We start from the raw sequence: 11461 nt of genomic DNA, 5'->3' as shown, positions 1-11461 counted from the left end.
TCTTTCCTTTGATTCAACAACCAATTTCCACCTTGCTCATATTTATTCATAATGCAATTGCAAAGGTCATTTTTCTTGCATGGTTTCTGGCCTTTTCAACTCCCTCTGCTTCCCTTCCACTTGGTTCTCTTCTCTGTTATCTAAAGAACAAGTTATTCACTTCTATTTTTAACATGCATCTCCACAGAACATGCTGAAATTGCAACATGCACCTAATATTTTCCATCTCTTTCTTGTTATATTTTTCAGCAAGCATCGTTGTGCTTTTCCCTCCAACGACGGTTGGGCTACAGAGTGTAGGAGTCATGAATAAGCAGAGTTAGGTCCTCATATGGGTTCCTTTGTGTGCACACTTCTGTTTTGTGTCCTACCACTACAACTTTTTGTGGAGAAGACTGTCTTTTGTCCTAACAATACCAGGAAAAATAGGTCATGATTAAGAACGTCTTGGTGCTGCAGAAATCCAAGAAAAATGTCAAATGGCACAGCTGATTAGATTATCCCCAAAATAGGTGAAATACTCCCATGACCTATACACTGCACAAATTTGATAAAAATGGTAGAGACCCCAGTGCTTAAGTTAATTCCCTCATACTGACTGCCATTCATAAGCAAACATTTTTCAGCAGTTCTCACAGTTACCTCTGAACTAGATCAAATTACATGGTAGCAAATACCAATGAGCTGCAAATGTTGCTTTTAAGTGTAGAGCAGTATATGAAATTATTTCAGTAATGTTTTAGCTGATTGACAGTTTCAGAAACTAAGGATCAGATGTTCTGCTCTGACTACAAGGGGCAAGCATGCATTTCAGTGGAAGAGACATGCAAAATAGCGCTTGGATTCCCTGATCCTGGGCTGCCTGCACTGAGCTGAAACTCCAGCAAAATCCAAAGCAGGAGAGAGGTCTGGCATTCTGATTTAAACTAGCAGCTCCTGGGAACCCGTGCCCTGAGCTTCTGCTGTACCACAGTTAAGGCAGAAATTAAAAGATAAGGTAATAAATCCTAGATTTCAGTATTTGCAGTATACATGTTAAAGAGACTAAAGAGACTATTCAAGGTGTCCATGGATTCTGGGTTCTATAAATAAAATATTGCCAGGGCTCATCCTCTGCTTTGGCCACATCCACACTCCTGAACATTTTTCGTGTCTGATAAAGTGTGGCTGCCTTCAAATGATTGCAGGGAATGGGCCCTGGCCCTTGCTAACTCCCAGACTGTGCTCAGAATTGCCTAGAAAGGTACTAGATCATCTGGTCTAAAAGTTTGCCAGGGAAAAATCTAGTAATTTAACACAGTAGACAACTGAGTGCCATTGCCTAGGATCTGTAAAACTATATCTAAAAAACCCACATATTGAACAATATAATGGTAGGGGTTCTTTTTCTTTGGTATATACAAGTTTTTGGCATCTACACATGAACATAATTAAATAAATCCCAATGTTTACATACTTGTCAACAAAATATCCAATGACGGGGCTTTCACTCGTTGTGTTTGGTGGTTTCCAGGTAACAATAACATAGTCTCTGTTGGCATCATGGCATTTAACATCCATCGGTGCCCCTGGTGCTCCTGCAATCAATGCTTCAGCATCTGGATGACAAAGAGAAACAAATCAGTTTTTACCCTGACTCCTCTGAAACCTACCACAAAGACAAAAGGGAAGATTTCCAGCTCACTGTGCTATTTGTTTATATGAATGGGAGTCCAAAGATTTCATTACAGATTAATTCATTGCACTAATGAACCAGGCCCATAATGTCTTTAATTCCACATAGATCAAAATGTTCATGGATCTTTCTGAGGGCAGAACAGCATTTTAGGCATCAAACACTCATTACTTTTCATAAGAATTAAAAGCCCAGCTACCCCATGTGGTTTTGATGCTCTTTCCCACTGGAAGTTGTAGCTTGGTGATGCTGATGAGATTAAGGAACACAACAAAGAACGTGTAGCTGAGGAAAACAAAACTCTTCAGGAATAAAAAAAATAATAATTGCAAACTCCTGGTATATTTCTAAGGCTAACATTTATTTAAAATCTTACAATACCAACAGACATAAGTAATCAATGTTCCACTATTAAACTACCTTTCAGACATAGTATAAAATGTACAATTGAGGTACTTAAAATTGACCCACCACTACAATAAAAACTTCTATAAAAGCTGTTGTACATTAGTGGGCCTTTTTCACCTGGACATATTCTTTCTGCGAGTCAATTGGGAAACAGTAAGCTTTAGCAATTTGTTTCTAATGAGATCAGGATTGCAGAGTGCCTTGTTCAGGACACTTTGCAAAACTGATGATGGCCTTGCACTAGTCATTGCTTTCTCTAGTTCTTCAGGAAAGAAAATGTTCTCAGGAGCCTGATACTTTTGAATCTCCCTACTCATGTAAGGTGACTGTTTTTTCTAGCAGAAACTATGTAAGTCAAAGGACTATGTAATAACACAAGGCTGCATTTCTTTCGTACTTCAGTCAACACCTGGGATTGTTTAATAAAACTAATCTATCTACTCCTCTTTTCAATTTCTCCCCAAGAAACAGACAAAAAGTTCACCTCTGACAAACAGGTATGCACTGTATTCGCTCACTCCACCCCTCGTAACCATGCGCAGTGTATATAAACCTTCATCATCTTTATTCAGATGGGTAAAGGACAGAGCTGCCTGGCCTTCTCCAAAATACAGCTTTGTCCACTTGGAGTCCTTTATCAGCACATCTGAAAGAGAAGACATGTTACTATGCTGACCAGAACAACATACATCCTAGTGCGACTGTGCTATTCAGGGGCACAAACTAACATTTTTACCAGCTTTATTCAGAGTGATGGTGCTTTGATGCTAAGAAAACTCCATAGAGTAAGATGCACCTTTCCAAACTTACTTCATAGGTGAATTTGAGAAATTATGAGGTCTCAGACTACCCTAGGCAGTGGGGTAGAATTAGTGTAGTGGGGCAGAAGTAGTGTGTAGTAAGAACAGAATTTCAATCACTGTAATTTTTAATACATTCACAAAGAAAAATATTTTTCATGTTTCAAAACAATGACATGAAAATCTGCCATACTCTGTAATGAATTCAGGGTGGGACTTTGTTGCATTCCTAATAAGTTTTGCTACCTCTTCAGGTCAAATGTCAGATTACCCAATTTCTTCCTCCAAGTTTAAAGACCTGATTTCACTTTAATCTGAAGACTGCTATTAATATACACCAAATTTAAATCGCCAAAGCATGCCTGTTGAACAGTGAATAAAATCAAATTTGAATCTCTCAGGGTAAGAGGTGGTGACCCATGATTAATGCAAATTAATCTGATTGCCTTGTGAAACCAGAGCTAAAGAATTACCAGGATATTTTATGCTAGTTGAGGGACTTGCTCATGTCACTCTTTTTAATAATTGATTGGATTAATTTTTAACTCCCTCAGACCTATACCATACTAATTTGTTGTAATCAAAGCAGCAGACCTGTATTTAAAGGAGCTGAATATCTAGAAATGTTTATTGTTCTATTGCTTAAATACACTTCAGAACAGGCACTCAAACAATTACAAAGGAATCAGTTTCCCCACTTAGGAGCTGAATTGCATAAGAAAGTCTAAAAAATGGCACACATTCAGATAATAAAGCACCCAGAAGACACACTACTAAAACTTACTGCAGTAAGTTATATAGTCACCTAAGCATACAGCCGTTTTCTGAGAAGCTTACAAAGTAAATTCATTCATATTTCTTCTCATGAGATCCTTAATCATTAAATTCTTTCCTAGAAAATCTGCATGTCCCCTTTCTGTCATGCATATCACAATAGTACTTAGTGTAGAGAGACATAAAATAGCTTCAATGAAATCAGAAAATATCTTCACCTAGAAACTTTAACCAATGCTCATGAAGAAAAAATGAAGTTGAGTGATCAGCACCTCTGAAAAGGAGGCCACTTATTTAGACTCCAAGCTTGATAGAATGGTAGACACTCTAGTTTGAATACATAGAAACTACAGGCAAGCCTGTGTTGTCTAGTAATTTCAGAAACACCCATTTCCACCTTTTATGTGTACCTGAAACCAGAAACTGTAGAGGCAGTTGTATTTGGTAAGAGCAGAAAAACATTTGTTCTTGACACAGTGTTCTCTGTCACTTCTTCCATATTTCACCAAGTAATGAACCTGCAGAAGACTAACCCTCAAAAGCAGTGTGACTCAGGCTTCACAGGCTGTTTTCAGGACATGAGATGAGACTCTTTTCCTAAAACATTACTCTCCTGAAAATTCATACAAAGGGTTGGGAATTGCTATATACTGAAACTTCTCATTGTGTATTTTTGTCTGCTGAAATTTCAGCTAAATTCTGGACTCCATGATTTTTCCCTCTGAATTCAATTATTTTCTTCTGGATTACAGTATAAATGGCTGCAGAATGCTGATGCAGATAGCTTTATAATGTCAGTATTATGTTAGATATCAAGAACAGATAGCTCCTGTTACCAGCTGAACTCATATCCAGATTAGATACACATTCCTGAAGTATTACTTTGATTCAGTTCTTTCAGAATCTTAAATTGTTCTAAGTGGGCCATTAATTATAGAAAACATAGTCATGTTTGTCAAATCCCAAACCACTTTAGAGGATTTGATTCAGTTGACTCATATGCCTCTAGGAGCTTAGCAGACATCCTTAATAAGGTTCACTCGACAGAAGCTTATTAATGCTGAATAAACACATATTTCTCTTGTGTATTAGAATTAAATCATACGTATCCATCTTAAGGCTTTAGTTGTAATTATTTGATTAAAACAAACTGAATTCTTTTTTAAAAAATAGTTTGTCTTAACACAAGACTAGAATTAAGTAATACCTCCCAAAAAAAAGTCAGAATGTCTAAAGCACACTATGTCATTAAATTATTAAGCTTCTCATTGTTTACAAATACGCATTGCCTCCAGCTCTCAAGAGACTCAACACAGGGAATTGTATCACATAGCAAAGGTTCATAGTGCATGACCTTCTGCTGTTTTTGAGAACAAGTTCTGCCAGCTGAAGCACCTGTACACCTCTTGGAAATACTGTGATCCATGAATGTGCAACAAAGGACAAAAAAAAGCTTGTTTGCATTATCTTATTTCCTGTAACATAGGTAGAAAAATGGGATGAAATCCTATCTGATTCACTAGGCAAAACATACTGGCTTCAAAGAGATCAAATTTTCATCTCAGGTTTTCACAGAGAAGTTGAACTCAAGTCAAATGAGGGCAAAACCAAAGAGCATAATATTATTACATATCAAGATGGAATCATGAAATGTTACACTGAAAGTGCCATAAGCTTTTGTTCACCTGTCCATAGTGCAAGAATAATTCATGTTGGATGGAAAATGAAATGATATAGGGCATCCCTTGAAAATTAACAGATTGTCATAGCTGCCATTCCAAATCCAAAATTTCAGAGGTTTGGCACTTTGAAAAACTAAGCCCAGTAGGAGACAAATTAAAGGTACCACTGAAACTGATGGCTCACTCAGAGTGAGGTGAGCAATTATTTACAGCAATTACAACTACCTTTATATTTCAATGGAATGGAATATGGGTTCAAGGATGAGACTTAGATTTTAGATTATTTACCAAACCACCAAAGGAAAATCATATTTTTTGTTTTAGTAATATCCAATAGTTCCATCACAAAGAAGGATCCACAGTGACAGATAAATAGGAATGAAAACATAAGCAGGAGTCTGTTCTCTGAAGGACTGGATGCAAATCTATGTAGAACTTATATGTACATGGGGGAAAAAAAAAAAAAAAAAAAAAAAAAAAAAGTATAACCAGCAGGAAAAAAAAGCATTCTTTTACTTTGTCAGCTATGGAAATTTCTGCCAGCTTGCCTGAGACCAGTCCAAACATCAGTCTTGAGAGTCTGCCATTCTAAAATGAGGTCTTCTTGGGGAAAGGTCTCACCATTCTTAAACAATCAAGGCTCTCCTAAAATCTTCAGCCAGAAAAAGTACTTTAGAATCCTACACAGAGCTTGCAGTTGGTGAACTGTGATGAGCTAAATATCTAAAATAGCCTGCAATTCGTTAAATGCTAAATAGTTTGTTTCATGTTTCAAGACCTTTTTTCAGGTGTGGTGAACAAACACTACTCATGCAGAGTCTGTACCATCCATCAGAGAGTATGACATGCTTCAGTTAGGAATGCTTCACTTGGCGTAGCACAGGTTTTCACTGACAAAAGTGGCAAGGAAAGCAACCTACCAACATGGTATTTAAACAGGAGAGCAAGGGCATGTGTTTTAGGTCTCACTCCTATAAGTATTTCTGAACTATACAATACATTGATTTTAACATAAAATTCACCAAAAAATACTGGAGCAAGATGGAAGTGGAGGCTCACGTCAGTGTTTCAAATTTTAACTTTCTGCTGTATAAGTATTCTTCAGCTCAGTGGTCACTGCATTCAATTATGAATCACAGTCAAATCTAAGAAGTGAGTTTGGATCTCCACCTTGTCAGTAAATTATCTATTGTGTTATTAGATAATATGAGATTACAGCCTGTTGATGTAAATGTGTGCTCAAGAAAAGGTTAGCCAAGTCACTTAACTGAGAGTGCACAACTAGACATATTTGTTTGTTCTGTTCCAAATGTTTTTTTTAGAATCTCGATTTAAGGCTGCTCTGTGTCCTCAGTGTTTGCTCCAGTATTTTCTAGGTAGCTTCTATTCAATGTAGTAACTTACCATCTCTATACCACTCAGCACGAGGTCGTAATCTTTTCAGGTCTGGGGTGATCAACATACTACACTTCAGGGTCAGTGTTTCACCTTCAGTTGCAAAGGTGACTCCAAACTTCTCCAGAAACTGGACGTCAATGTGGGTGAAGCAAACATCATACGACAGGGGCACTATGCATGAGAAAATAAAAACATCTTGACAATAAGTAGATTGTATTTGGCACAACAGATGACTGATCTGAACAGACTATGGAGTGCTCTGTTACACTAAGTAGTATGCTAAAAATGCAACTGGGAAAGCAAAAGCATCTGGACAGCTCCTGTTGTAGTTGAATGCTTAGAAAGCAAAGCCAGAAGAATCAAGTTGTATCCATTATTCTTATCAGAGTACATAAACTATCTAAGCAAAAAGAGAAAAATGCTTACAGTTGAAAGGCATTATCCCAGCTGGGTGAGGCTCTTCGCCCTCTCTGAACCCTATAAACAAACATATAATAAACATTCAGTTACATGAGCATGATATTTATTTCTCCTTTTAATCATGAAGTAGGACTTACTTCGCACAATCACAGCACAATTGGTTGATGCCTGCCCATGGACATTTGTTGCAACTGCTGAATAGGTTGCAGAATCATCAAAATCAGCTCTGAAATGGGGGTGGAGGAAAACAGATTATCCTTTATGCAAATACAAATTTTCTTCATTATTGATATTACAAAACAAGCTACATCAAACCTATGGTTTCCATGTAAAGCTCTCTACTGATGTCACACAGTGCAAAATGTTGATGAAAGACAATCAGAAATCTGGTACTGTTTTCTACTGCAGTCCTATCACAGCTTAGTGTGCAGACTGCATTAACTTGAGCAAACTGGAAATTATCTTTAGAGAAAGATCAAAAGGAGACAGCTGGAGGATCCCAGTCTGGCTATCCCCTTTCTGCATGTGGCCTTCTGCCTTAATCCACCTTGGCCTTCTGCCACGTATTTGAAGAAAGAGACTTGGAAGAATATTACATGTAATGGTTGCAGAAGTTCCCCCCTTTGTGGCTATTTCCAGCAGACACTTTTTGCCCCTTTGATATTTCAGGCAGGTCAGAGGAAATTATACAAAACAAGGGAAACTGACCGAAATTGCTCTTCGGCATAAATGTTTTAGCATAATTTGCTGAGAAAACATATTTATTATGCAAGGACAATATAATGAAAAATAAAGTAAAAAACAGTTACTTAATATAAAATAGAGTCCAATTATAGACTGTACACTTATTACATCATCCCTTGAAGAGGAAGTTACATTAGCAGACATCTGGCCAGATCTTAAGATATAGGTACAAACTTTGATGTCCCAGTTCTTTTCTTACTTAAAATCAATCGGGCGAAGAACTGTTAACATAAAATTGGAGCAAAGGAGAGGAAGCCAAACTTTGTGCAAACATATATATTTGGTGAAATTAATCAAATGTATAGTTCAAATAAACTTATGTGCTATGTTTCTAACAAATATAAGTGGCTACTGACTAAAAAAAATAATTTTTTTTACCAGTTTTTGGTAAAATTCAGATGTATGTAGAATGAGATTTCCTGAATTTTGCTGAAAGAACTTAGCTCAGATGAAGAAACAAAGTCGAGTATTTATATTTTATATTTCAGAGGGAATATTTTTAATTTAAAAAAAAATCAAAAATTTATTCTGCTTCATTTTCATAAACATTTTTAAATAAAACATTTTGGGTTTGAATGAACAAAACATTTTTGAGTCCTATTGAATATTTTCTTTTGAACTTTTCCATTAGCCAAATATTCTACAAATATGAGTTTAAAAAATTGTTGATTCTTCTCATTTTGTGGAATTTCTATTCGGTTGAGCCATCAGTTATTGAAAGTGCTGTCTGAAACACAAACTCTGTGTAGTTCAATTAGTAGTGCATTTAATGGACACCATTCTGAAACTTCCAGTGACGAGATAGTGTTCTGCATACACACACTTAGTTTCCTCTCTGAAGAACAAATTTCTATCTTCTTGGCAACTGCTAAATGAAAGGGGTGAAATTCTGGTTGTACTTGGCTTCTAGGAGGTCATACATCCCAGGTGTGAGTGAAGAAAGAATATGTAAAAGTGTTTGATGTGAATTGTGTGACAGCAGGCCGATCTTGGGGATTGTAGCACCTGTGACAGGCACATCAGACAACTATTTTTCAGCTCTTGCATATATTCTGGACAGTGTCATATCACAAAAATAATACTATCTGCACTGTGATATCTAAAACAACTTGATGAAATTTCTGTTAAATTGAGATTTCTCTCTCTCAATGTACAGGACCAACAGCTCCTCCTGGAGGCTAATCTTCAGCCCTACATTTCACAAAAATAAAGTGGTAAAATACAGCTTATCATACGTTAATTATCAAGCCAGAGAAGTCAGTCCTAAGATTAGGCCACAACCAAAAAAGTCTGCAGTTGGCAATGAAGCCCTTGAGCACCCTGTGACAGTCTGACCAGGCAAAGTAAGTCTAAAAAGAATGCAAAAAAATCAAAATACCAAGCTGTATATTAATCAATTTGTTCTTTTCAGAAAAGTTTTTTAAAAATGCCAACACCTGCACACATATCTGTATAAAGATTAGCTGATTCTGGACGTGCTTGAAAGCTGACAGATTTAGCAACTTTTTTTTGCATGAAATTCTTTAAAAACAGAAATTATTTTTTTTACTAACCCAGTGTCACAGTATTTAACCTTTGGGCGATAAAATGCAAAAGCAAGGCAAAAGTGCAGTAAAATATGCAGATTCCTTTCCTAAGACATGTTATAATGCCTCTGTACTGAACTATACATAATTCATACATTTCTCACAGCCCTGTGCAATACCTCGCTATAAGGAAACAAGCTAACAACAAATGAGGCATCTTAAAAAACTCTTACAATAAGAGGCATTGCAGAACTGACTGCACAGGAACTGAAAGGTGTTCCCTTCACTCCACACTTCTTCCCTACTTTAAGAAGGTATCTAGAGTATACAGTGAATAGTACGTAGCAAATATTCTATTTAATAACATACATTATATATTAGTAAATTAAACAGTGTTAGATAATGTCCACAGAAACTGGATCTTGATCACCTTAGTAGTGCTGATACATTAGAACAGTCCTTGGCATCCCTTGATGTTTGCCAGCTTTCCAAAAGAACTCCTAGACACTGGTCAGGAGATAGCCAGGGTCTATTCCCAAAAAACAGTCTGGGTGTAGCTGTTCTGTCCTCAAGCACAACAGAATTAGCCCATCCCATGCCAGGAGGCCCCTGTGTCAGAGGATGTGTTGCATTTACTATGGCGTGCAGACTTCAGAAGTGCAGTTCCTAGGCACTAGTGACAGATATGTGCCAGACCTTCCAGAAGAATAGTGCACACTTAGATGTGACAGGAGATGTGCTGGGTGAGCCATGCTCCAATTGTCAATGAGGAGCTGATCCATCCCTGGGCTGGACAAAATTTAGGCAGCTTACAGCACCCGTATCATAACTGAGTGATGAATGCTACCCCACCATTGCTGTATGAGGTTGTTCACTCGCATAAACAAATTATTACATCAGGATGCTTTGCTTCTGTCAAATCCAACTTAACAGCTCTTTAACATTTTGACAACAAGGGTAAAACAACAGCATATCTTAAATAATGTTACCTCTGACTATGACTTTAAAATAGTCATCATCCGCTCTCAGTGTTGGCTACATGTTCCTTCAAAACAACAGATAAAACCATCAATAGGAATTCATTTTTCTACAAATTAACACAGCATCCAGGATTTAAAGCATGATTTATCATTAGCTACAAGGTAGAATGAAAATAATCTAGAAATTATGGATCATGTATTCTGAACAAAAGCAAGGCCCCAGTCTGTGCTTGACCACTCAGAAATGTAGGGGTGCAAGAACTGCTAAGTTGTCTCACTAAAATGAAGAGTCTGAATGGCAGATGCCTGATGAACTTTCCAAATGGATAGATATCTGTGCTCATCTCAGTTCTCCTCTTCCCCTTGTAGCCTTGCTGTCTCATAAGGAACAGCATAATACATCTCTTGATCTTCCTGTTTGTGAGGCTCTCCAAAGTATATAAAACAGAATATGATGCTAAAAGTCTTTAGAACAGACAGGAGATTCATGAAAGGTTTGTTTCGTTGGTTCAAAAAGTTCAATGTCTGAAAGCAACTATTTGACAGTTGTTAGTGATGGAGTAAGAATCAATTTTTTCAAGGAAAACAAAAGAAAGAAGTTACTGACCAAGTGAATGACCACACTCTTACTACATCGTATGGTTTTATGAAGAGAAACAAGGCACATACAGCTTTTATAAACATACAAGTAACAATTTCTTGGTCCAGGCACATAAGGTCCTGACTCTCCTTCCATGCCACGTAATACTCAGACTGAGGATTATTCTGGAAGCTATCTACTTCCCTGTAAGGTAAAACCCTTTTCTAAACTGCACTGTACAGACTGCACCGTGCATTGAGTCAAGACCAGTTAGAAACAATATCTGAAGTACCCAGAAGGCAACGTGTGGTCTCTCCAACAGTTATTCTTGCATCATGATGGAGAACGTGTTTTCCAACCTTTACAAAGGTCATTTAAAATATGCATAGAGTATATTTAGATAGCACAGAGTGTGAGTGTAGAACTGTATCTGTCCCAAGGTACTAATACTTTTTGTGAAAATTAAATTGCTCT

At 37.1% G+C, this 11461-nt stretch overlaps 1 protein-coding gene across 1 annotated transcript in view; it reads right to left on the bottom strand.

Moving 5' to 3' along the window:
* Positions 1–11461, bottom strand: part of MYOM2 (myomesin 2) — a 77358-nt gene that overhangs the window by 49019 nt on the left and 16878 nt on the right. Inside the window, exons 7-11 of the mRNA XM_009999177.1 lie at positions 7295–7383; positions 7164–7214; positions 6744–6908; positions 2568–2729; positions 1457–1598 (exon numbers count right to left, since the gene is read on the bottom strand). Of these exons, the coding sequence (XP_009997479.1) occupies positions 1457–1598; positions 2568–2729; positions 6744–6908; positions 7164–7214; positions 7295–7383 (609 nt within the window). The remainder of the gene's footprint in view (positions 1–1456; positions 1599–2567; positions 2730–6743; positions 6909–7163; positions 7215–7294; positions 7384–11461) is intronic.

Source organism: Chaetura pelagica, unplaced genomic scaffold (genome assembly GCF_000747805.2).
Source record: "Chaetura pelagica isolate M959 unplaced genomic scaffold, ChaPel_1.0 scaffold90, whole genome shotgun sequence".
Lineage (NCBI taxonomy): Eukaryota > Metazoa > Chordata > Aves > Apodiformes > Apodidae > Chaetura > Chaetura pelagica.
This window is presented reverse-complemented; position numbering and strand designations above follow the sequence as displayed.